The 26320-nt window shown below is 40.9% G+C and overlaps 1 protein-coding gene across 1 annotated transcript in view; it reads left to right on the top strand.

Moving 5' to 3' along the window:
- PAPPA (pappalysin 1) overlaps positions 1 to 26320 on the top strand; it is a 275897-nt gene that overhangs the window by 177080 nt on the left and 72497 nt on the right. Inside the window, exons 11-13 of the mRNA XM_036751860.1 lie at positions 18916 to 19029; positions 19307 to 19442; positions 21303 to 21516. Of these exons, the coding sequence (XP_036607755.1) occupies positions 18916 to 19029; positions 19307 to 19442; positions 21303 to 21516 (464 nt within the window). The remainder of the gene's footprint in view (positions 1 to 18915; positions 19030 to 19306; positions 19443 to 21302; positions 21517 to 26320) is intronic.

Raw genomic sequence — 26320 nt, forward strand, 5'->3', positions numbered from 1 at the left:
CCTGAGACTTGAAGGAAGCCTAAGAAGACAGAAATTGGAGAGAAAGAGCGATTCCAAAATTGGGAGAAGTAGACAAGTGTATTATGACCTTTTTATTGCAGTCTGGATCTCTTAATTGCATGTGCACATGGACTTACCTGCATGCGAGTGCATACACACGTGTGCCTGCATGCGCCCTGTGAGTGCATACACACATACACGTGCGCGCGCGCACACACACACACACACACATGCCTCATTCAGATCTTTAAAAGCTGAGTGAAGATCCTCAGTGGCAAGCCTGTCAAGCACCCAAGCCATGAGCAGAGAGAAGATCCTAGGTGGTATGGTATTATGAAAAGAGCATGACTCAGAACACCCTGAGTTCTATTTTCAGGTCATCAGGTGACCCTAGGTGAGTCACTTACTTGATCTTAAAATTTCTTCCTAGCACTAGTCATCATTTGCTCTATGTGGTATCAAGGAGCTCCTTTGCAGTCAGGGATTCCATACTATTGCCTTATAGAAATTGTTTGGCATAAGAATTAGGAATTTCCTCTCATGTTGTTTCCACTAGCTCCTCCATGAAGACTCTTGTTGAGCGTGCCTGGTGCTGGAGTAGCACTCCTGTTCTCCTGGAAAGTTAGAGAAGGAAGCTACCAAAGCACTTGAAGAGTTTAATTAATCCAACTGTGGATCTCATCATACTGACCCAGAGTTGTGTTGTGGTTGGATAAAAGTGAAGGGCTTCTCCAAACACCTGCAGCAAAATTGTACTTGGATACAGATGTGAGTCACTACATGCCAGAGGAAGCAACCAGCTGCTGGGGGAGGAATCAGCTCATTGAATGGCCCAAGTTGTTTAGAGGAATTCGTTTATGTGGTGACGGATTTGTTAGTCAGCAGTTTTCTTATGACAGCTGGAATAGCCCTAGGAAGTGAGTGCAATCATTCTAATTTACACACCACCAACCATATCTTTGGAATCAAATGGAGCAAGCCAAGAGAAATTTCTCTCTTGCTCTTTTGCACACATTCAGATGGTTGAGTTGGGAGGTCACCAAAAAACTCCAATTATTCAACTGTAAATGGTTCCTATTCTTCCCCTGATCCCTTCCTCACAGCTTACATAAGGTGGGACATGGCTTCTCACTGGGTCACCTCCCCAGGGGAGATCTAGTTTGAAGTATAGCAATTAAGCAAAGAAACTCCATGCTCTCCCAGAAAGTACAGGGAGTAGTTCTGCATTTAGAGCTCTATTGAACCCCAACTTATTAAAATGAGGGGTCCTGGCAAAGGAAAAGGAGATAATGAAAAGAGTTCTTGGACTCTCTGTCCTGCACATAGCCAGGCATGGCAGAAACATCCCATGAAAAGGGACATAGGGACAGATGTTTCCTCTGTTTCTGCTCTTGGTGAAATTGTTCTCTGTTGGGGTCTGGGCATCAGTTGTGGTTTTCTTCAGGTAATTTGGCTGGTAATTAACCTCACACACAACTTTAGACTCGTGGCTTCTAATTAGAAAAGCATAGAATCAGAAGAAAGGGGGGGTGGGTAGGAACTTTGGAAACTAGTAGTTTTATGAACATGAGAAAGTCTTGTTCTTTCAACACAGATGTTTTTAAGTGAAAAATCGCTCCTCTGACCTTTCCTGAAAGGTCCATGTGGTCAATTTTGTCATTAACTATATCTTGACTGTTTAGAACTTCGAGAGAAAAAAATTTGGATAAAAATGCTCAGAAAGTAGACGGAGGGCTCCTTCCTCCTTTTCTCTTGGAGTTAACTCTTAAGTTTTCAGTAATTCTCAGAAAATACTTTGGAATAGGCATAAGGCCTAATCCTATCTTCTTGCTTAGCTATCTGAAGCAAATTGGTCCCTTTCTCTGTTTTGGCATCTTCTTACATAGAATAGATAATTACTGCCCTAGAGTAGATAACATTTTCCTCTGATACTTCATAAAAGTATGAAAGTGACTTGGGGTTCTCAAATGCTATGCAAGAACACACGAGCTCCACCAATTTACGCCAAGAAGAAAAGCTTTAGAGAAAGAGTGTTTGCATCTAACAATCAGCTTAGCTGAGGCAGTAAAGCTTACTATCACAAAGGAAGGCTATCAGGAGAGGAATATTTTACCCATGGCATTTCATGCAACCATCTAGTAAGGTCTGGAGAGATAGTGATTTCAATTAATTTGTAAGGTTCTCAAGAGAGGGTCTATGTCACATTAATCTTTTTGGTCCTTCTCCATCTCCACAGTCCCCATGGCCCACAAGGCTTCTTGCATTGGCTTTCATTTTCTCTCCTATAGACTTCTGCCAATGCCTATTATCTCCTTGTGACTATAATACTTTGTCTGTTTTTTTTAAATGACCTTTCACTCCAGTATCTCCTGTTCAGATTGCCGTCCTGAATTCACACTCATCAACCAATAAAAATAAAATTTGATTGTGGTCTTAAAGGCTCTTGACCAATTGACCCTACAACTCAATAACTGCATGCCCTCTCATATTTTCAGTTAATTCTTGTTTCCCATTAAGCATATCATGATGGAAAGAGTACTGGGTTTTGAGGCAGAGGATCTGTATATAAATCCTAACCCTTACAAGTTCTTTCTATGCCACCATAAGGAATTACTTAAACTTTCTGTGCTTCAGTTTCTTCATCTCTAAAATGAGGGGTTTTACACATGACTTATGAGGTTGTTCCTTTATCTCAAAGTCTCTAAATCTGTGAGTTTCTGAACCTCACCCTCTGTTGATACTTTTCTACCTCTAAACATTCACTTATGCCATGCCATGTTCTGGAACCAACTTATACACACTACCTTCCACAAAACTGTGTCTTCCAGACTTCAAATCCTTCCTCAGATCTGTCTTCTTCAATGGGACGTTCTGCAAAGTGAACCATACTTTGCCTGGTACACTTTGAATTCCTACCCTGTCCTTCTTTATTCATCTCATTCCTATACACTTAGTGAAATTGAGCAAGCATACAAAGATAGGCCTAGGGAGCCATAGCATATATATTTAGAATATATACAACCTATAGATCTATATATTTCTATCTACCTCTCTATCTAGCAATCAATCTGATGTTAGGTAGTTTTGTGTTATGATACATGTATGTACACAGGCAATATAAATACAGGCAGTCCATATGTCATATCAATTTATATTTTGCCACCTTGATCATTTGACATTGTCTAACGAAGACTTTGTATTTCACTCTCCTAATTCTTGCCTGCTCAATTACCTCTTTCCCTCAGAAATACTGAACTTGTGCAGAGATATGGACTTTAGCATTTGTTTCATGCTATGGCAGTCAGTTTTTGGACAGGTTTTCATGAAAGCTACGGTTATATTGGGTGTACAAGACTACAAGCAAAAGGTATTGTGAGTCTATAGGGATGTCTGTCTTGCAATGAAGAGAAGGATGAAAACTTTAGGGATGAAATGGAAACAGCACTGGATTTCATGACAGAAGATGTGGGTTCAAATTCCAACTTGCTGCTTGTGTGAAATTCAACAAGTCGAGTGTAGGTCTCAGTTTCTTCATCTGTGATATTGGAGAATTAGACAAAGTGATTTCTGAAGTCCCTCTAAGATATAAATTTGATCTCTCAAACTCCTAAGCCTATTAACCTTGTGTGAGGAACTTTGAAACAATCCATAGACAATGTGACCAGAAATGTACCCCACCATTTAATGAGTTTGGGAAATGTAATGATATTCTTTTCTCTTATGTGTTGGAGTTGGGTTCCTAGGAATTTCACCACTGATCCTTGGTTTGATTCTTTGTTCCATTTTTTACCAATATTATGAGATAGAATCATAAACATTTTGGCTTGGGAGGTACTTAGAAAACATCTAGCCCAAAGGTTCTTAACCTTTTTATCTCATGAAGTCCTTTGGTAGTCTGGTGCAGCCTATGGACCCTTTCTCAGAAGAATGTTTTTAAATGCATAAAATACATAGAATTATTATTATTGTTAATAATAAAAATAATAGTAGTAATGATAGCTAACACATAGCACTTATACTTTTTGAATGAATGAATGAATGGTGCTGAGAGGAGTATAAACAAGAGAAACTTCTTTTTGTGTTGTCATGTTATCAGGATTTTGCCAGAGGAACATGAAATTTGGAGAGACAAGACTGCATTCTTTAAGAAACCTGAAGCCTTATCATAAGAAAGAAGTCAAAGACTTTATGTGCCTATAGAACCAGGGGGTAAAAGGCACAGAGAGGTGGATTTTTGATGGCTGTCAACCATTAGAGCTCTCCCAACAATCAGGGCTACCTCATAAAATCCTAAGGTTCCTGCTACTGAAGGTGTTCAGGCAGAGGCTGGGTGACCCTTTGTTAGGGGTGCTGGAGAGGAATTCAGACTCCCTGAACGAGTTGGACTAGATGAACTCTCAGATTTCTTCTAACTCATCAACTCTATGATTTTACAATGCACCCTTTCTCCAAGACTTCCCCATGATGGAAGAAGAAACTAGTTCCCATAGAAGGAAATTTGACTTGCCTTCCCTCTTTGTAGCTACGCTGGAGCATCCCCAGGTACACCAAAGCCATGGCAGCTCATTTCCCAGCACTTAAAGGAAATACCTAGTTTCCACTTCACAGTGCTATCATGGGAAGAGACTGATGTCTGGAGAGGTGGCTTCAAATTCTGCCTTTCTATTTATTCCTTGTGTGACTCTGGGCAAATTAGTTAACTACCCTGGGCTCCAGAGTAGTATAAAATGTGTAAGATGAAAGACAGGGATTGCACTTGATGACCTCTAAGGTCCTTTCCAGCTCTAGTTCTATGGTCCCTTCTAAGTCTGCTTTCTTTTCCTCTGGAGGATAAAGTACCATTCATTCACCCCTAGACCATCTGGGGAGACTAGAGTAGGGAGAGGGAATCTCTCTTCCTCCTCTGACATGGAAGATTATGTAAGCCTCACAAGAACTGTCATATGTTAACATTTTTTCCACTTCCCTTTTTAAATAATAATAATTAAAACAAATAAAACTTTTCCTCTACCCTCTATCCTCCAGAAATTACAAACAGGTGGGCCCACATGCCCTTGCTGGCAAAGGACTTTCTGAAGCAGAGGAAAGGTTGCCATGGTGCACTACATAGAAAGTTTTTTTGTTTGTTTGTTTTGTTTTGTTTTTGTTTGGTATCCTGCTTCTCTACATACTCCTGGCTACTCCCAGGCCAGAGGTCCCTGTCAGGTGGCCTGTTGCTGAGACCTTGAATGCTTGTCTTCATGTGTTTTCCCCTCACCAGTTCCAAGGCATTTTCCCTATTGCTTGAAATCATAAGATCATGGATTTATAACCCAAAAAACCTTGGAAGTCATCTAATTTATTCTCTCCTTTTTATTTTATTCTCCCCTCATTTTACAGATGAGAAAACTGAGGCCCATAGAGATGAAATGATTGACTAAAGTCACGCAGTAGCAGAGTCAGGACTGAAATCTAGGTCCTGGGACTCCAATTACAGTGGTCTTTCCATTTTCCATTGAAAAAGTGGATCTGGTAGACTAGATGGCTTAAGGGATTCATAGTGATCTATAAAGTCTTTCCCTAGGTTACTAGTCCAAATGGGGCAGTGGAGGCGTGGGTGACTGGTAAAATTGTGGAGAGGAGACAAGAATACCTGTTGAGTTTCTTTGGATGAAATAGCCAGATTTCTTCTCTCTCTTCACATCTCCCCAAAGTCTTGAAATGGAATAAGTGTTGACATACAACAATGATACCACAATATCCAGCACTTCCTCCCTGTAGGATTTCATGGGCACCAGAACTGTAACCATTACCTCAGCATGTTACCCTTAAGATTATGATTTCATTGGCCCATTGGAATAACTTTGGCCTGCCAGGATTACTACAAGGCTTCTCCATCTCTGAGATCATTATCAGCACCATTAATGCCTTGGAGGTAAAGGCGCTTCCTTATTTAGTCATGAATTGTAAAGTGGATCATGGATTTAGGACTAGAAAGAAACTTATAAGCTAGAGAAATAAATGGTGTGTGTGTGTCTGTGTGTGTGTGTGGGGGGGGGGGGGAGATCTTAGAAGCCATCTGACTTCACTGCCTCACTTTTTACATAAGGAAATGGTGGGATGGGCATGTTAAATCTACTGTCACATGTAGTACTCTCCAAAGGGGAGATTTGAATCCTCTGTTCTTCAGGATCGCCATCACCGCCATCACTATCATCAACCAACATTTGTACAACACCTACAGACATTTACAAATATTATTTTATTTGATCCTTACAATGATCTTGGGAGGGAAATGCTACTATTATACCCACTATACAGATGAGAAAACCGAGGTAAACAGAGTTTAAGTGACTTGCCCGGTGGCATACACCCAGTAAATCTCTGAGGCCTGTTGGAATTCAAGATTTCCTGGCTCCAGGTTCAGAGCTCTACCCACTGTGCCACCTAAGAGAGATTCCAGGCTCTTTCCCCTATACCATGTACTTCAAACCCCTCATTTTACAGATAAGGAAAATGAGTCTCAGAGAGGATAAGTGACTTGACCCAAGTCATGCAGAAACTAAGTGGCAGAACCAAGGTTTGAATTCCAATTCCACCTAGAAGGCTCTTTCCATTACATCTTGGGGGGTATTAGTCTGCTGCACTGCTATTGCCACTGTTACTATTACTGTAAATATTACTGTCACTGTTATTGTTACTACTACTAGAAAGTTGTGTTTTTTGTTTGTTTGCTTGGTTGGTTGGTTTTTTTCCCCAGAGGTTCAGAATCCATAGCCTATCCTCTTATTGGGAACAAATCACTGCAGGTGATTTGAATTGAGCGATTGCATTAGGTATAATGAGCGAAAGCCAGCCTCACACAATTCATGGCTTGTAGAGAGACCATTGGAATCACTTGGCCTTCAAATCCTGTCTGTAGGATCTTAGGCTAGTAAATTCTCTCCCTGACCTTCCTTTTCCTCACCTGTGAAATGAGGGGACTAGGAATGAATGGTATTTAAATCTATGAGTTTCTGATTTCCAATGCTAATAACTTCATTATAGAAACCTGAAGTCCTGGTGGGGTGGGGTGGTGGATTAGATGGGAAATTATCTAATCTGGAAATGCAGACCAACTCAGAACCCTGAGGGTCTTCAGATATCTGTGACTGCCAAACGGAAAAGTCCCTATGCTCTCTGTGCCCTGCTCCTGCCACAGTTGCTGGCTGACTGACCAACATTCTGTCAAACTATAAATCTGAAAGTTGAAAGAATGGATTCTCTTTATCTCTTTGAGACTTGCATCCTAGCTGTAAACTACTCCCTGAGGCCCTGCCCAGGAAGGTGATAATTGTTTCTAATGGTTTGTAAACAACAGGACTAGCTTTTTGTAGTTGTTAAGTCTGTAAAAGAGAGTTTGAGGCCAGTGTTAATCCATTAACTCTTTGTAGTCTGTTTTTTTTTTCCTGCCATTTTAGTGTAGGGTCTGGAAATGGAGGGAGTTGATACTTAGAATAAAAATAGAGAGACTTTCTAAACTTCTGAGTTATGGTGGAGGAGTGGGGCTGGGCTTGAAAATATCTGGTGGTAGTTGGCCTGAGGTAATTCAAAGAATTCAAAGGGAACACTGGAGTGTTGCCTACCAGGGGTTGGGGTTGGGGGGAGGGGGTAAAAGTAAAACCCCAGTTCAAATTAGCTCTAGGGGACAGCAGTGGGTAGAAGTTATTCTGACAAATTTTGGCCTGACCTTTCAAATTAAGGAAAAACTTGGTAACAATCAGTTGGCCAAGAGTCAATCAAAAAAAATTTATTAATCACTTACTATGTGCCCTGTCCTCAAAGAGTTCATAGTCTAAAGGGAGAGACAATGTGCAAACAATTATGTATAAACAAGCTATAAACAGGATAAATTGGAAATACATACTCCTTCAGGGAAGGCACTAACATTGAGAGGAATCAGAAAAGGCTTCTTCTAGAAGGTAGGCTTTTAGCTGAGACTTGAAGGTAGCTTAGGGAGCCAGGAGGTAGAGATAGGGAGGGAGAGTATTCCAGTCATAGGGGGCAGTGAGTGAAAGTGCCCAGACTTGAGAGATGGAGTATGTTGTTTGATTAACTTCAAGGAGACCAGTGTTACTGGATGACAGAGTATGTGGGGAAGAGAGGTAGTGTTGTGTCTTGTGTAAGTGGAGCTGGCCTCTCAGGAACCAACTTTTACTTTACTAGATATCTTCAAACATAAACTTGGTGAGTACTTGTTAGAGATCTTTTGTCTCATTGACCTTATACAGGCTGTCTCCAGGCCTTGGCTGTTCTATCTCCTCAGCTCTACTTTTTAGAACCCCTAGTTCTCTTCAAGGACAAGCTCAAACCACCTCCTTCAATCAATCAATGACAAACATTTATTAAGTACCTACTGGTGGCACAGTGCATAGAGTGCCAGGCCTAGAGTCAGAAAGACTCATTTTCCTGAGTTCAAATCTGACCTCAAACACTTACTAGATGTGAGAACCCAGGCAAGTCACTTAACCCCATTTGCCTCAGTTTCATCACCTGTAAAATGAGCTGGAGAAGAAAATGGCAAACCACTCCAGTATCTTTGCTGAGAGAACCCCAAATGGTGTCATGAAATGTCAGGCATGACTGAACAGATTGAGAGAGGACAGAGATACAAGAGGTTCCCAGGTAAGAATTGGACATATGATTTCATTAGTTGAGGGAACTTCTAGGTAATTCAGGTCTTAAAGCTTAGAACAGTGTTTCTAGAAGTATGGTCAGGCACCCCTGCAGGCATTTCAGCAAATCCAGGGTCAAAACTTTTTTCATGATAAGATGTTTTAATTTCTAATATAACAAATATTGATAGATATAATCTGCTTGAACAAAAGCTCTTTGAGGGATGGTTGCTTTTCCTAATAATTTAAAGAATGTAAAAGGTGTCATGAGATCAAAAAGTTTGAAAACTAGTCGCTTATAGATTTGCTTCGAAGACTTTGATGTTTGGTCAGTGTGTGTCAGAGAGAGCACCTGAATCCAGATTTCCCTAGATTTAAACTGGTTCTCTTTATCCACTGTGTCAGGAACCTTTACCTCTCCACAGTTAAGTCAATATAAGTAAAGGCAGATTTATATGAAATTAATGCAAAGTAATTGAGGGAAGAGGAATAATAATTGGGGAATCAGAAAGCGCCTCTTGAAGGTCTTTTTTGTATCCCTAGCACTTATTACAATGTCTGTCACATAGTAGGTACTTTTTGTTGACTCGAGGCCCAGTGCTACCTACTGTGCCACCTAGCTTCCCCCCTTCTCCCTCAATATAATATCAGTTTCTTGAGGGCAGGGATTGTCTCACTTTTCTTTTTGTATTTCTTGTGCCACGTGATTGATTGATGGAGTAGTGGGGTAACTGTTCTGGCTTGGGTTGGAAGTAGGTATTGACTTGTGAGGTCTCTTCTAACTCTTGAACTTCTGTGAGTTATACATATATTGAGTCAGACTAAAGTCCATGTCTCTTCTGTCCAATCCAGCATGATTTCTACTGGATTATTCACTCCTTTTGGGAATTCCACATGGTTACTCTGGCCTTCTGATTTAGGAAGTCAACAGTTCCTAAACCAGGCTTGGGTGGGAGGGGAAGGAAACAGGGGCCAGCCTTCCTCTTTTCCTTATCTTTTTAGTTTCTGCACTCCACCCCAAATAGAGCATTTTCAAAGTCCACCATACACTCAGGAGTTGCCTGGTGTTTGAAGGTCCACTGGGGTTAAGTGAAAGGGGCCAACTCCAGCCCCATTTACGCCTGCTCAATTCCCAGTGAAGTCAATTGGAGCTGCGCCTGCGTAACTGAGGCTAACATTTGGCCTAAGGAGACACATTGGGAAACCCTGATTGGTGTGTGTATGTGTATGTATGTGAGTGTGTGTGTTTCCCTCCTTTCTTTTTTTTTTCCCCCTTTCTTTCTCTGTGGCACATTCCCAGGTCCCTTTGGGTAGAAAGAGGAAATTGGAGAGGATGGGCTGGAGGTTTGGTGAGCACTTCCCCCCTCCTGTGATTGACAAAGGACGGCATAAATCTGTCAAAGGGGAACTCAATAGAAACCGCATGGCATTCCCTCGTGTGGGAAAATACCACAGCTCCTTCTCCTCTTGTTCTCTCTGTCTCTCTGCCTTTGTGTACAACGTGTGTGGGTGGAAGATAAACTGGATTAAAAAAACCCTTTGAAAGCAAGACATCGTTAACTCCTCTAATTGAAAGCAGCCTTTGAGGACGGGATTTGGTGCTGGCTGCCATAACTGGTCACTTATCCAGTGGACAAATGCTCCCCCTATACCAGAAGAGGCCACTTATATCCCCCTGTCCTATCTGGTTAGTGGACTGAAGACAAACAAGACTTTTCACCAGAACTTACTCTGTAGAAGGATCTTTTTGCTCAGAAAGATTCAGACCATCCTCCTGAACTCCCTTGAATCACAAGCACAAACACACACACATACACACACACCCCTTTTATTAATGGCGATGATGAGTCTGGATTGCTTTTCTTGTTCTCTGGGTTGTCTTGGCAAGGGTGGGCAGCTGCAAAACCAACCTCTGACCTTGTAAAACTGAGAAAATTTGATCCAGAAGTTGTTAAGGTGACTGGGAGGCAAATGGGACCATCCCCATCTCCTTTCCCCCACTTTTTGTTTTTTCATGAGCATTTAATTTTTGAGCCCAGTACAATGCAGACAGCTCTCTTCAGTGGCTTTGACATCAGTTATTGAATCATAGAACTTGAGAGCTGAAAGTGACCTTAGAAATTATCTAGGCCAAACCCCTCCTTTTAGAGATGAGGAAAGCACAATATAAGTACATGGAGTGGCTTTTGCCTAAGGAAGTGACTTGCTGGTTAGTACTACAGTTGGGAGTGGGAATCTAGTCTCCTGCTTTCCCCATCATACTATATATAAAAGCAAAATGGACTCAGAAGAACCTACTCTGAAACTGATCATGGATTCCTAGAGCTTGAACTAGAGGGACCTTTGGAATACATCTAAGTCCAAACACTTCGTTTTACAAATAAAGAGACTGAAGTGGACAGAGGGTGAGTCACACAAAGATTCAAACCCAGATCCTCTGTCTTCTAATTCAATGTGTTTTTCCTTTGTTCCTCACTTAAATAATTCCTTGTCAATCAGATTGCAACAAAAACCAGTAAGAGGAAGGACAACAGTGGTAATACTACTGTGTATTTGTGTGGAACAATCTTTCTTACTGGCTGATGATGACAAATATTTATTTAGTGTTTTGAGTTTTACAGGATGCTTTCTTCACAGCAACCATGCAAATGTGCCAACACATAAATTTCACCATAAGCTTAGGAGACAGACAGAGCAGGTATCCATATGCCTCCCTTGTAAATAAGGAAGTTGAGTCTCAGAGAAGCTCTTTGGTTTTCTCTAGGAAGAGACAAAGTCAAGACGTAAGCCTCTGTGACCTAATACTAGCCTCAGCACTCTTCCTCACTGCCCTGCACTCTGACTCTGGTGCTCATACTTGCCTAAGATTGCAAAATTTTGGAGCTGGTTATTTAATGAGAGCCATTTCATTAAACAAGCCTTGCTAGATAAAGACATAGTTGGGAAACAGTGAAAAGGCCTAGGCAGGTTATCACCCTAATTCAAACAGAAATCAGGGGAATTGGGAGCTAAACAGGAAGTCATACAATCACCTCAGACATATAAAGGGAAAAGGATGAGCAGAGACTGAGCCTAATCAACTCCAGTATGTTCACTGGTGGGTGAGCTCAGTGGTAAAAATCTTTTAGTATGTGCATCATGACCAGAGGATTAAGAAGGAATTAGGAGCAATCTTAAAAGGCAGTTTGGTAGAGATGATAGAAGGGTAGCCTTAGGTTGGGTACTACCTCTGACCACTTTTACAAGCTATATAACCACAGTCAAGTTCCTCTCAGTACTCCCAGCAACTCTCTAAGACTATAAGTGACAGATTGACATCAGTACTGGAGGCTTCCATGTTAGAAGTCCCTTACATTGATTAAACCACAGGTCTGGGCTGGGGGGGGGAAGGGAGAGAGAGAGAGAGAGACAGAGAGACAGAGAGAGAGACAGAGAGAGAGATTGTTTATTGACTAATGATACAGGCTGGTTAACTAGACCCTTTCCCACTGTAACTATAGCCCCTGACACCAAAGGAATTTTTACCAACCCCTGTGTTCATTCTTATCTGGCTTATTCATGATTGGAATATTCAAAGGTGCCTGGGGTCAACTTCTCCTGAATTGCTACATTTGAAAAAGGTTTTAGCTTTTTGTCCTCCAGCATAGAAAATAGTTCTAGCTCTATTTGTCACATGCCACTCAGAATCAGCCCTTCAGTTCTAGGCAGGTTAGTTCCTAGAATTATCAGTGTCCTGCTTCAACTCTCAGGAATAGACCAAATATTGGGAAATAGCAGTGATGAAGCAGATTAGTACATTTGTATTCTCTTTCATTCTCTCGCTCTCCCTCTCTCTTTCCCTCTCTCTCTCTCTGCCTGTGTGTGTGTCTCTCTCCCCCCACCCCCCAACCCCTGGCAGGTAACTTGTATGTTAACTGTAGACCTGTGGGTAGTAGAGTATCAAGTTGTATTTCTGTTCCTTGAAATTCCAAATTGGACTAGCTAGGTGGTCCAGCAGAAAAGGGAAGAGAGAATGAAAAACAAATGGTGGCCAAGATGATGAAAATTAGGTTAGGATTGGTCAGAGTAACCAGGGGTATTCAGGTTTGAGAAAAGAAGACTGATGCAAGGGGGAGATGGTGTAGAAAATAGAGGAGATTTACTTTCTTTTTTGAAGAACTGTTTTTTGAGAGAGGGAACAAACTAATTTTAAGTAACTCCAGAGGGCAGAATGAAGCTCAATTAGGAGAAATTAACAAGGAAGAATTTCAATCCATCTATAAGCATTTGTTAAGTGCCTACTATTTGCTAGGCACTGGGCTAGTTGTTGGCCATATGAAGATTAAAAAAAAAAAATGAAACAGTCCCTCCCCAGAAGGAGCTTACATTTATCCGGAGACAACAATGTACAGACAACTTTATTTAAAGTAGGAGATAGTTCATTGGAGGGAGGAGGCACTAGTTGGTACAGGATCGAGAATATACCTCATGTAGGAAGTGGTGCTTGAGCTGAGCTTTGAAGGAATCTATATCTCAACTCAATGTAAGGAACACCTTTTTACCAAATAGAGCTGGCCTGCAATGGCATGGGATTGCCTTGAATGATAGTGAACTTTAGGTCATAGGAGGTATTCAGGTGAAGGCTTGATAACATTAGAAAAATTCTTGCATTGGATAAGAAATTGAATTAGCTGGCCTGTAAGGTCACTCCCAGACTTAAGTTTCTATCTTTCTTTAATTCTCAGAGTCATAGATGAGGAACTAAAATAAGGTGCTAGTTTCCAATTCCTAATAGAGGTAGCTAATGGAAAAGTGGGTAAAGTGCTGAGCCTGGAGTTGAGACCTGAGTTCAAATCCATTTTCATGCAATTAGTAGCAGTATAATCTTGGTTAAGTCACTTAACTTCTATTTGCCTCAGTTTCCTCAACTGTAAAATGGGGTTAATAATAGCACCTACCTCCTAGGGTTGTTATGAAGATCAAATTGGATAATATTTGTAAAAATGCTTAATACAGTGTCTGGCATATGATAGGCACTAGAGAAATGCTTATTCCTTTCTATTCCTAATTGAAAAGTCAAAAAAAAAGTTAAAAGCTAGATGAAAAGTCAAACATCATAAAACTTTCCTCTGAAAGGTGCTCCTAAGGTGGCCTGAGAAAATATCACTACAATTCAATTTCATTTGTGGGCTTATTCCACCATTCCCGAATGGAAGATGTACAGAGCTGCGTGTAAATGTCTTTGGAAAAGAAGTTACTATGCCCATTCACCTCATTGAAGGGACATTCATATGGAGCTTTCACACCAGAGATGTGTTTGAAATTGGTCAGGACTTTGGGCAAAGATTCAACTGGATTGGTTTCCTACTCTTTGATCTGGGTTGACCGGTCTCTGATTATAATCCTAGCCAGGCTGACAACAAAACCAAAACTAAACAAAACAACAAAAGAGAAAATATTGGCGGCATGTTTCTCTAAAGCTGCGTCCTGTGCTGATAGACTGAGGAAGATAAGGGCTAACCGTATTAAAGCAATAAGAGGCCTTTGTTCATGTCAGAGAGTTCTGTGACCATGAAGATGTTAGATGTGGACAGATAATTCCCCCTGACTACAATGGTGTCCTCAACCATGCTCCACTGAGGACTAAGGCGGCTTAAAACATGAGGAGGAAGAATTCTGAAATGATACATGTCGAATTGCTGGTCTGCATTTCAAATGCCAAAGATAGTTTATGTTAAGTCTTACACTGTTGTAAAATGTAACACTACCCACTGGCAAGTCTCAGGGAAGCTTGGGCCCAGTTGTTTTTTAGAAAAATAAATTCAAAAAACGTCTTCCAGCCCATTAAAGCTGGTTATGTTTTACCCATAGATTCCTTTGCACAAGGCCTTTAGAGAGCTGAATGACTGAAACCATTACCTCACTTCTAGCCAATCAGATGGCTGGTCCCTCAAGCCTTTTTCTTTGCTACAGTTTTACCTGCAGACTGGCAACACACTGCGTTCCATTTTCTCCAGGGGATCCTTTGAAGAATGTCTCTGGGTTTGTCTTTGCAGTGCCCTGGCATTGTTTAAAATGTCTCTTTTTATTCAAGGTTTAAAAGAGGAAACATTTTTTTTTTTAAATTCTAAGCTGTACATCAGGGTCTCCCTGCCTCTGACATTGACAGGCTCTAGGGAAGAGGGAAAGACTTGGAAGTGCTCAAGGATGGAGTTGTCTCTGACCTTGTTACGCAGATCATCACCAAAAGGCCTTAGGTGTTTTCTGTGCCTTGGGCGGCTCAGTAACATGGCCAAGCAGGCTCTCCCAGGCCATGCAAATAGCAGAGGGAAAATACACAGACACACAGTAAAAGGCACCCAGGAATAATACACAGACCTCCCTCTCAGTTTCCCTGCTTTTCTACAAAGTCTTACCTGTCTCCTCTCCTTCCTCTAACACTATATAAGTTTATGCACAAATAGTATCACCAGAGGGCTGGTCTCTAACATAGATAGTAAAAGTCTGGCTTCTCCCTGTTTTTAGGTTGGCTACTGGTAGAGAGAGACTGGTGCCCTCCTTAAGAGTTATAGGCTTCAGCTGCTGCTGTTTCCCCTTCAGAGCTCAGCTGTCTTGCCATCCTTGGGGAGCTAATATGGAAACACATGGCTGTGGATTGCCCTGACTTCTCAAATGAGCCTAGTATTGATAGAAGTTGGGGTACATACACACACACACACGTGTGTTGTGCAAGCAAGTGTGCATACATATATATATGTGTGTATATGTATGTGTATATATGTATATGTGTGTATGTATGTATATGTATATACACGTATGTATATGTATATAAACATATACATACGTATGTATATATATTCCCCACTGTGGAGAAAAAATCCTCCTGGGGGGGGAAATAGCTTTTATACCCATGGACTTATATTCATTTTGGAGGCTTAAGAAAAAAACACTGACATCTCTCTCCAGGGTGTAGAGTTGTATTGTATCGATAAGACTTCTATGGATCCGTAGAAACTTCTTCACTCTGGAGGTTCACTCCACCCCTGGACTACTTCTCAAATTAGAAGTATTGTTCACCTCTGAGGCCTCACTTTCAGTGGCTGGTTCATCTCAGAACCTCCAATTTAAGGAGGTGGTCCAGGCCAAAGATGTCTTCATTGTCCTCCTGGGAGCATTGCTGTTTTATCTCCACAGGACTTTTCTACATCTACCATGCCCCTGGACCAGGTATCTTCTACACCAACCCACTCTCCCTTTCAACTCACTGTTATGTGTCATCCTCCCCCATTAGAATGTGTGCTCCTTGAGGGCAGGGACCATCTTTCTGCTTCTGTTTGTATTCCTTATGTTTAGTACAATGCCTGGCACGTAGTAAGCACTTCATAAACACTTGTTGCTTGGCTGACTGAAATGACTTGGACATTACAAGTGAAGCCAGAAAAGATGCTGAATCCCCTTAAATGATTGACTCACCTCATGTGCTCATTGGTTAATCATTTCCAGCATTATGCCTTGCTCATAGTAAGCATAGAATAATTGTGTTGAATAAACAAAGGAATTTACTGTGTAAAAGATTGACTGAATGTGGGAGTCCACATACAGCAATATGTACATGAAGCATACTTCAGTAAAATGTATACCCAATAAGCATTTAATCTGTAATGAAAACTTTAATATTAGAATGTATTAAAGTAAGCAAATCCTTACCATCTGTCTGACTCAGTTCCCTCAACTGTAAAGTAGGAATAATAATAACACTTGTGTTCTTAGCATTAAAAGGGATATTTTCAAAGTGCTTAGCACACAGCCTGGCACATCGTAGGTGCTTAATAAATGCTTATTCCTTTCCTTCCTCTCCTTTCTAGCAGTTTCAATGACTCTTTGAGAAAGATATATTAGAAACTACCACTGATACATATGTGTGTATCTGTGTGTGTATGTACACACACACATTGGTATTCCCTGTATTTTTCTCATCTTCCAGGTAAATACTTATCCAGATAACCTCTGCCTCATATTTACCATGTATCACTAAATCACATAATAGTGGTGCTAGAGAGAACTTTAGAGATTAGTGATTTCTGATGTGTCCCATATGTTCAATGTGAGGAAACAGGTCTAGAGAGGTTACATGACTTGCCTAACATCACATAATTAACAAGTGACAAAATCAGGATATGAATCTAGGTCTTCTGACTCTTCAGTGTTGTTTACAGTATCATAACTCTGTATTACCATCAAATGGCTTTATATCCTTGAAATGATTTAATGAATCCATTTAAAATTTATATCTCTAGTGTCTTTGTATTTCAGCTTTGTTGTGGTCGTTCAGCTGTTTCAGTCATATTTGACTCTTCATCACATATTTTGGGGGTTTTCTTGGCGGAGATACTGAAGTGGTTTGCCATTTCCCTCCCTAGCTCATTTGACAGATGAGGAAACTGAGGCAAACAGGGTTAAATGACTCATCCAGGGTCACACAGCTAGTATGTGTCTGAGGTCAGATTTGAACTCAGGTTTTAATAGACTCCAGGCCTGGCATTCTATCACTACACCATTTAGCTGCCCTCGTCCTTCAACATTTTTGGTTTTGTAGTAGTATTTTAAAGTCCACTTATATGGCTCAACTATCAGACATAATTCTATCATTTTAAATCTCTACCTTTTTATTATCTATACAGTGATTAGTGCTATAGTATGACATATCACCAATGCCCAGGAGTCCTTTTATCCCACAATTTTATAGCTTCTTATATTGCTTTATTTACAAATGTTTTGTTAGTATTCAGAAAATGCAAAGGAAAAGAGGTCAAGGTAAAAGCTGACATTTTTGCTTGGCTTATGGAAGCAGAGAAAGGACGAGTGATCAGAGCAGGGACATGCAAACATGATTGACTTTGCATAGCAGTTAGCCTCGTGGGAAATTGCAACATGTTTGTGTTTTCTGTGGGTGGAGACATGAGTGACCATTATTCTGAATAAATAATATGAAACTGTGTATGAATTTAAATTTGCAAGTGAACCTTGGCAAGTTAAAGGCTTGTGTAAGTTCCTAGAGGACGAGCACCATTTCTTTTTACCTTTAGTTTCTAAGAAACCATCACAGTATCTGGCATACCTGAGTTATGGAGTTTCATCATTAATAAAATGCTTGTTGGCTATTAATTGCTTGTTGGTTGATTGATTATAAGGAATGGGCTGTCAAGAATAAGAGTGCTTTTGATAAATACAGAAGATCTGAGGATCTTTAAGGATTTTAATATCATTTATTGAAAGTCTATACATGTATGAATATATGTATGTAGGCATATATATGTCTACATAATATATAATTTGTTACTTCAAGTATATGCGATTTCTTTCATGTGGATACTCACTCCACTGATTATAGAACTCCAATGTGCTTTAGATAAACCACTGTCATGAAATGCTATGGCCAGAAATATCTGGCACTTAATGGATAAACTTTTAGACATGCACCTCTCTTGTATACTACTACTACTACCACCACCACCACCACTACCACCACCACTTCCATCAGGCTAGAAAGGCTGAAAGTATGATATCATCTGAGAACCAGCTTAGCTGAGCTTGAAGAACCTCATCTTCAGATTGGTTATAAGGTGATGAATTTTCTAGCCATAGCAACTCATGTTAAGGCCATCTGCTAAGGCATGGAGGGTTTGGGATCTGTGTCAGTAGAGGAAATACCCAAACCAACAAAATCACAGATCTTTGACATGTTGAAATATGTATGTGTGTGTGTATCCATTAGTATGTGTGTTTACAGGGGATACATATATTTACAGGGTATACATATACATACAGGGTATATACATATATTGTAAAAATTAATTATATGTCCTTTCATACCTGTTCTTGGACTCTTCTTAAGGAAAATTTGTTTCTACTATTTTCGTTTTCATTGTTTTTTAAAGTTTTACTATTTTGCGGGGGGAACCTGCCTTGGATAATGGTAAGAGATCATTTAACCCATTCAGAAAGAAATTTAGCATTTTCTAAAAATCCTAACAAGTCTCAAAATGAATCCTTTGATTACTGACCATCCAAATAAACAAACAAAAAAAATCACTACATCCCACTCTGGTACCTCTGGGTCTTGAACTGAGGTGGAAGAAGTACTGATACCAATGACTGAGGTTAAGCTGTGTATATGTGTACACACAGTTCTTTCTTGCTCATATACATGCCCATGCATATACACACATTTTTTCCTTTTGTGATCTATGGGACTTGTAGAAATATACCTGTGATTGATTTTATAGCATCCTTCTTTTTCCAGATGTGTCGAACTAAAGTGGTGGACTTGAGTGAAGAGGTATCTCAACACGCATGGTATCCTTGCACAGTCAACTACCAATATTCATATATACCTCAGACCACTTTCTGGCTCAGGGTAAGAGACTGGGATGAAAATCCTTTAAAACTCCCAACATGTTTCTATTGGGTCACTGGCCCCATATTTTTATACACTGATCTATCCATTAAGGAGATCCATGTAGGAGGAAATATTGTACCCTTGTGAATGTGAGGCTTCTTTAAATTTTGCCTTGAACAAGAACATTACTAGTCCTGTTCAGCCCTTCTCTGCTTTCTGTTTCTCCCTCCCCACTGAATCCCACCCCTTAGAGTCTTGGCAAATGACTTTAATATTATTTGTTCTTCTCTCACAGGCTTACTTTTCCCAGCCAATGGTAGCCACAGCAGTTATTGTCCATCTGGTGACTGATGGGACAAATTATTTGGACCAGAAACAGGAGACAATCAGTGTTCAGCTATTTGACACGAAAGAACAAATTCATGATCTGGGTATGATATATACACAAACGTGTAGTTACATACAAGTATGCATTTATATATAGATACAGGTGTATATATATATATATATATATATATATATGTATATATGTGTGTGTATACTTAATTTTCTTTTGTGGAATTCCTTTTTACCTATTGTATATAATAAATTCATATTAATTAGTATCAGAACTAGAAGGAATCTTAAAGATTGTCTAGTCTACCATTTTATAAACCAGGCAGCCGAGGCCCAGACAGGAGAAATTTCTTTCTTGACACCGATAGCTAATTCATGGCTGAGTCACAGCAGGAGCTCACTTCTGACTCCCAGTCCAAGATCTTCCTTTACACAATAAAGTCTTTGTAAACTCCTTGGGGATAACAACGTTGTCCTCGTCTCTCCCCACAAAACCATCTTAGGGCTCTTTACCCACTGGGTGCTCAGTCAATGGGAGTGACTGTGACTGACTATAACCTTCCTAGAGAAATCGAGGATAAGAAGAGGAGAGTAGATGGAACCTCCTATCCTGTGGCACACACAGATTGAGACACACAAATCATCTCTGTGATTGTCCCTAGTTGGCTGCCTTTGGGAGGACTCACCACAGTTCCTGAGAAGCTGTACTTCTCTACCAAGGGGCCCAATTAGGCCTAGTGTTGACTGCGAAGCCCCTTGAGTATATGCCTAGCCGGAGGTGAATTGATATCACCACCCTGTTGGCCCTATCCTGCCCCAGCCCCCACCCCCAACCTCTCCGCAGCCCCTAGCCCTTCTGGCAAGCTAGCAGTAATCAGGGGATTGGGGAAATGGATGACTTTCAGCCTTGCAATTCCGAAGTGTTTGGAATTCCAGGCGGACGCTGCTCTGGCAGCCCCTGCTTCAAAGCGGGAACCCGGCATCATTCCACAGAGAGCTCATTTCAAAAGGCCTGTGGGAGGGAGGCAGACAAGGAGGTCGTTTCAGGGTCAGGTAGAAGCCAAATAAGAAGGGAGGAATTTTGCCCCCTAAATGGTAAAAGAGAAAATAATAAATAGAAAAGAGAAAGAAAACCGCCATGTTCCTATCAATTCATAGGGGATCCCTATCTTGGTAGGGGAGAAGCACATTAAAAAAAAAATTGTTGTTTTTATTGTCTTTGCTTCTGGGCAAAGACATCTGGAACATTAGACATCTTTGATGCAGCTAAACCTGTGAATGCAATCTCTGTTATAATTGTGTGTCTTGTTTGGTTGATGAATTCCGTCTTTCCTCATTGAGTCCTCAGATAATGTCCCCCTTCCACACTTTCCCATTCCACTCTTGTCAGCATGGTTTGCTGTGGCAAACACAGTGGCAGTTTAGGTCACAAGGCCAGGTTGAGACGGAAGGGGAAAGTGAGACATGTAAACAAGGCCAGGGAAAAGCCTTTATCTTATTTGAGTGAGGTTGGAGAATTGGACCATCTGAAGAATGGTATTACAGAGGGCATGAATCTAAAGGGAAGGAGGTGAAGAAGGAATTACTTTAGTGAATGCTGATGGGTGGGTATGGATAAGAAAGAGAAGCTGGATGTAGGTGAGTAGAGAGTGGAGGAAAGAATGTTCATTAGCCTAGGAAGTAAGAATGGAAGGGAATTGGAGAGGTTTTTTTTTGGGGGGGGGTGTTGTTTTTTTAATGCACAAAAAAACTCAGACCAAAACAACCTCCCCCCCCAAAAAAACAACTTTCAATCAAACTTGAAATCCCCATCAGTTGCACAAATGGGGCTTTTGTATAGTGACATAAAAGGGTCCGGAATCTTTGGAAAGGGCCTTTGGGGAGTGTGTGAAAAGCATTGACTAATGAGTGTCCTCCCCTCCATCTCTCTGTTCTACACCCCCCCCCCCCCACAGGTGTCCATGTTCTAAGCTGCAGGAGCAATCCCCTGATTATCCCAGTGATCCATGACCTCAGCCACCCCTTCTACCACAGCCAAGCTGTCCTTGTGAGTTTCAGCTCACCACTGGTTGCCATCTCTGGGGTGGCCCTGCGTTCCTTCTACAACTTTGACCCCATCACCATCAGCAGCTGTCAGAGAGGGGAGACCTACAGCCCGGCTGAGCAGAGGTAAAGCTCTCAATTCCAGCTTCTCCCCACCACCCCCGCCTCAGTTTCTTCCCTACCCCTAACAAATGGTTTCCCTGCCCTCTCTGGTTTGTAACCTCAGAACAGCAAACAAAGAAACTGAAGGGAAGGGAGATGAACCTAAGTGGTCTTTGATAATGCTGAGAAAAGTCCCAATATTCCTACTGCTTAATCAGAAAGAGGTATCATTATATTGATTTCTTCTTTCACTCCCTCTAAACTTGTAATTGCTGCAAAGTAAGGAGGCTCACCATTTAATCCCAGGTGAAGACACACATCCTCTGGGAAATGAGAAAAGCAAGTGATGGGGAATGACCCCTGCTAAATTTCAACATTCACCATGCTTCATCCCAGAGTCTTCTTCCTTTTAGGACAGAATAACTGCACTGTATCTATTCAAGGGCTCCTCAAAGTGTGACCCCAAAGAAGTCTCCTCATAATCTACGGGATAGCCTCTAGAAATATTAATATTTCTGATATGACCAGATAAATATCTGGTTTTGTGTACCAGTCATTTACTTACAATGTTTCATTTAATTTTTTTTTAAAGCATCACTTTCTGAGGCTGTTCAGTTGTTTTTCAGTTGTATCCTACTCTTCATGACCTCCTTTGAGATTTTCTTGGTAGAGATCCTGGAGTGGTTTGTCATTTCCTTCTCTAGCTCATTGCCCAGATGAAGAAACTGAGGTAAACAGGGTTAAGTGACTTACTCAGGTTCACACAGCTAGTACGTGCCTGAGGTCAGACTTGAACTCAGGATGATGAGTCTTCCTGACTCCAGGCCCAGCATTCTAAGCACTGTGCCACCTAACTGCCTATCACTTTCCAGTAGGCATTTAATGCTTGTTAACTGATTCATTGATTTTAGTCTAATCCAAAGTGACCCATTGATAGTACTTCCATGTGTTTTGCACTTTCCCCTTCCAACTCTCCCACCTCCAAAGTAGTTTAACAAGCATTTTCTCATTTGATTCTGATTACAATCCTCATTAGGTTGACCTGGATTCTTGTTCCAACTCTGCCTCTAACTCACTGTGTGACCCTTAACAATTCACTCCATCTCCTTTGGCTCTAGTTTCCTGAATTCTTCTTCTCCTTCTTCTCCTCCATTCCTCCCTCCTCCTCCTTCTTCTCCTTCTTCTTCTTTTTTTAAGAGGACTAGGTAATTTTTAATATTCTTTATAATGGCTCCCAAGTTCCTTTGGTGATAATTCTGTCTGTGTTCTGGAAGAACTCTATGAGCGCTAGTGTTCTATATTCTAACAGTCTAGGTTCTAAGTTCCCTCCTAGTGACTGACTCTACAACTATTACCTGGAATGATAAATACAAAGTTTTGTGGGTAAAAGACAGTTTTTGTCTTTGTTCCAAGATTGTGCTATGTGTAGCATAGGGCTCAGTGGGGTTTTTATGAATGTCTTTGGAATGACTTACTGAAGGAAAAAAAGCAGTCCTGTGTGACCTGGCTCTGAGGTTGCGAGATCAGTGTTATCTCTCAGGGACTGATTGCCCTATGAGAATATTTGACCTCATTCTTTTTGTCATCTGAGTGTAGAGGCTAAGAGAATTTTATAAAGGAGCCTACAAGTTTTTCCACTCACCTGCTGCCACAGAGGACAAAAAAAGGGCTATGCACAATCTCCCATTTTTTTATTCATTGTTTCCAACAAATGTCATATAAAGTCTGTCACAATAATTTAGGAAGACTTAAATATTGATTGCTATGATGTTTTGCTGCCAATAGGCTTTTTTTTTAAAAATACAGAATTATCTATATTATATAGAGAAATAGAAATGAAACCTGTGATTTCACTGTTATAAAAAACTCTTAGATGAAATTTCCTCTAATGAGGCAGGTTGGTGCCTTCTCTGTCAAATGGTTTCAGAGAGTTGCCTAGAGCAGGGCTTCTTAAACTTTTTCCACTCAAGACCCCATTTTGAGTTTCAGCAGCATTTGTTGGCATGGCATGGCATGGAGGCATGAGGGCACGCTTTGTGTTCAGAACCAAGGTTGCAGTGAAATTGCGTGTTGCAGCATGAGCAAGCACTGCCAGAAACACGTCGGATTCATCATGTGTTTGATTTTGAATTAATTTTTGGTCGTTGAGTGTTCAGAAACTTTTTATCGTCATCAAATGGGGCTGCTACCCACAGTTTAAGATACACTGGTCAAGGGTCACAACCAGTATGTTTCAGAGTTGTGACTTGAACTCAAGTCTTGTCTTTCGAGGCCAGCTCTGTTTCCACTACGCATGCTGCCTCTGATCAATTCTAATATACAGGCAAATTTTCAAAAAAAGGGGGAAAAGTTAATGTGACATTAGATTTGTCCATAGCACCTTTCAAGGTGTTTCCAAATGTTATAGTGATCAATGTTAATCAATAAATACTGAGTACTTTATAGATGAGGCAATACAGCCTTGGATAAAAAGTTGGCCTTGGTTTGAGTTAAGAAAAACTGGGTTCAAGATCTGATGAGGTCCCTGGCAGTTCTAACATTCTATGTTCTAAGGCCCTTTTCAACTCTTAGCTATCTATGGTTCAAAAGAGTTAAGTGGACCTCCCCACCTACAAGAAAGAACAAAAAAAGGAAAGAAAATTTATACGCATTTACATTGGGGCATTAAAAGGTATCATGATGATGTGAAAGCTCTGGATTATATGTTGTTTAGGATACCATCCCTGAGATACTAGTGCTGCTCCTTTGATCAAACTTAAAAACAAAATGCCTTGCACAGTTGCACTATCTCACTGAGACATTGACCCCTATGTATGCGGCATCCTTGAGCATCATCGTGGTCTGCAGCTGCTCATGGAGCATACAGACACTGTTTGCCAGAGCAGATAAGATTTGGACTTGGGAGGGGCAGGAAAGACACTGGAAATGCTAAGGAACATCTCTATGAATGACATAGCAGTGATCAGAACAATAAAGAGATGAATGCTCTTAGTGTAATGATCAATACATTTTCCAACAACAAGTGGATAGTTACCAAACAAACAAACCACGACAATGACAAAAACCATTGTTGGCATGTTTATGGAATGAGTGGGTGGATGGTGGTGTCTGAGTTTTCAGGTCTTTCTTGCTTTACTTGTAGAAGAAGTGGGGGTGGTGGGACAAAGAAGAGAGGGTGTTGGGGAGGGGGGTGGAGGAGGTAGAGCAATATCTCTATAACTAAATCAATCCAGTCAGTGTGTTCTGACCTAGATTCAAGCCCTCTGATCATTCTGTGTAATAAACTGTATAAATCCAGAGGCCCAAAGAAAGGAAGATCAAGTTTCAAATGAGAGGTCCAGTTGTGTAAGTCTGGCCAAATCCCAGTGCACAACTTAGATGGAGAGAGAGGGAGGGAGGGGGAGAGAGAGAGAGAGAGAGAGAGAGAGACAGAGGGAGAGAAAGAGACACACACACACACACAGACAGAGACAGAGACAGAGAGACAGAGGGAGAGAACATGAAGGAAGAAGGTTTTGAGAGGTCAATAAGAAGAGGAAGGCTGAGATTAGGGGCTGTCTAAGCGTCGAGTGTTCAGGGGTGTGTATGCACCTTATTCTTATTCTCTTGCCTTCCTTCACTCATCCAGTTTTAAGCAGGCATTGAACAGTTTGTTATGAAATGTGAAGTACTGTATGTTTAGAAAATCTTTTTTTTTTCTCTGAATTTTTTTTTCTCATTCCTTCTTCACAAAAACATATTCAGACTCTGGAGCCTGGCTTGAGCAGGGCTGTTATAATAGAGGAGGAAACTAACCTTTGGAAACCCAGGCTTTTTAGGCTTTTGTTCCTGAAACTGTTCCACTACTGGTTTTGCTTCTTCAAGCTTGAGTCCATTTCCTGGGCTCTTTCATGAACCTTCCAGGGACCGGGGCAGCAGGCCTGCATGCTGTCCATGACAGGGATGCAGGGTGACCTTGTACTGTTTATAAAACTTGGGATTTACTTCCAACAAAGGAGGACCTCAGGCCCCTTGCCAGAATGAATTGCTCGTACTCTCTCCCAAGTGTGAGAAGAGTAAAAGGCTTATTCTCTCAGGTAGGAGTGATATGAAATGGTTCCCAGGAGACAGCAGATTATGATGATGGACTTTACTCATGGTTTCCCTGAGTTATCACGGCCTTGTCCAACTTTGTAATTTTATTGATTTACCTCTGCCCTTAACCTTCTTTATCTACTTTGAAATCTTCTTCCTTTTTGCAGAATATAGTAGATGCTGATTTTAAGGAATAATAAATGAAATCAGTAGTCAAACCTCCTTCCCCCTCCCTGCCCCACCTCATACTTAGTATTCCCTCTTCCATCCCTTCAAAAATTTCAAAGAAGGTTCCCTTCACTTTGATCCACTTTCCATTTCCTTCTCCATACCCCCTTCAGCTCCACCATTTCTAGTACTAGACTTTCTACTCTACTTTTCTTGAAGTAAGAACAAATTTATACTTCCAATGAGATCTGCAAACTATATTCATTCTTTAAGAAATGATAGTAATACCAGGTGTGATGGTACATGCCTGTAATTCTTGCTGCTGGGGAGGCTGAGGCTGGTGGATCACTTGAGTTTGGGAATTCTGAGTTGTAGTGGGGCTTAAAGAAGATTGGATGTCCACACTAAGTCAGGCACCAATATATTAAGCCCCTAGTCATAAGGGGACCACAAGACTGGTTTAGGTGGGGGAACCAGACTAGGTCCAAAAAACAGAGCAGGTCAAAAGTTTTCATTCCAAGCATTAGTAGGATGCAGTCCATTAGTGGCCATTGGACTTCTGACCTGGGATAACTAAGGAGACTCA

Source organism: Trichosurus vulpecula, chromosome 3 (assembly GCF_011100635.1).
Source record: "Trichosurus vulpecula isolate mTriVul1 chromosome 3, mTriVul1.pri, whole genome shotgun sequence".
NCBI lineage: Eukaryota > Metazoa > Chordata > Mammalia > Diprotodontia > Phalangeridae > Trichosurus > Trichosurus vulpecula.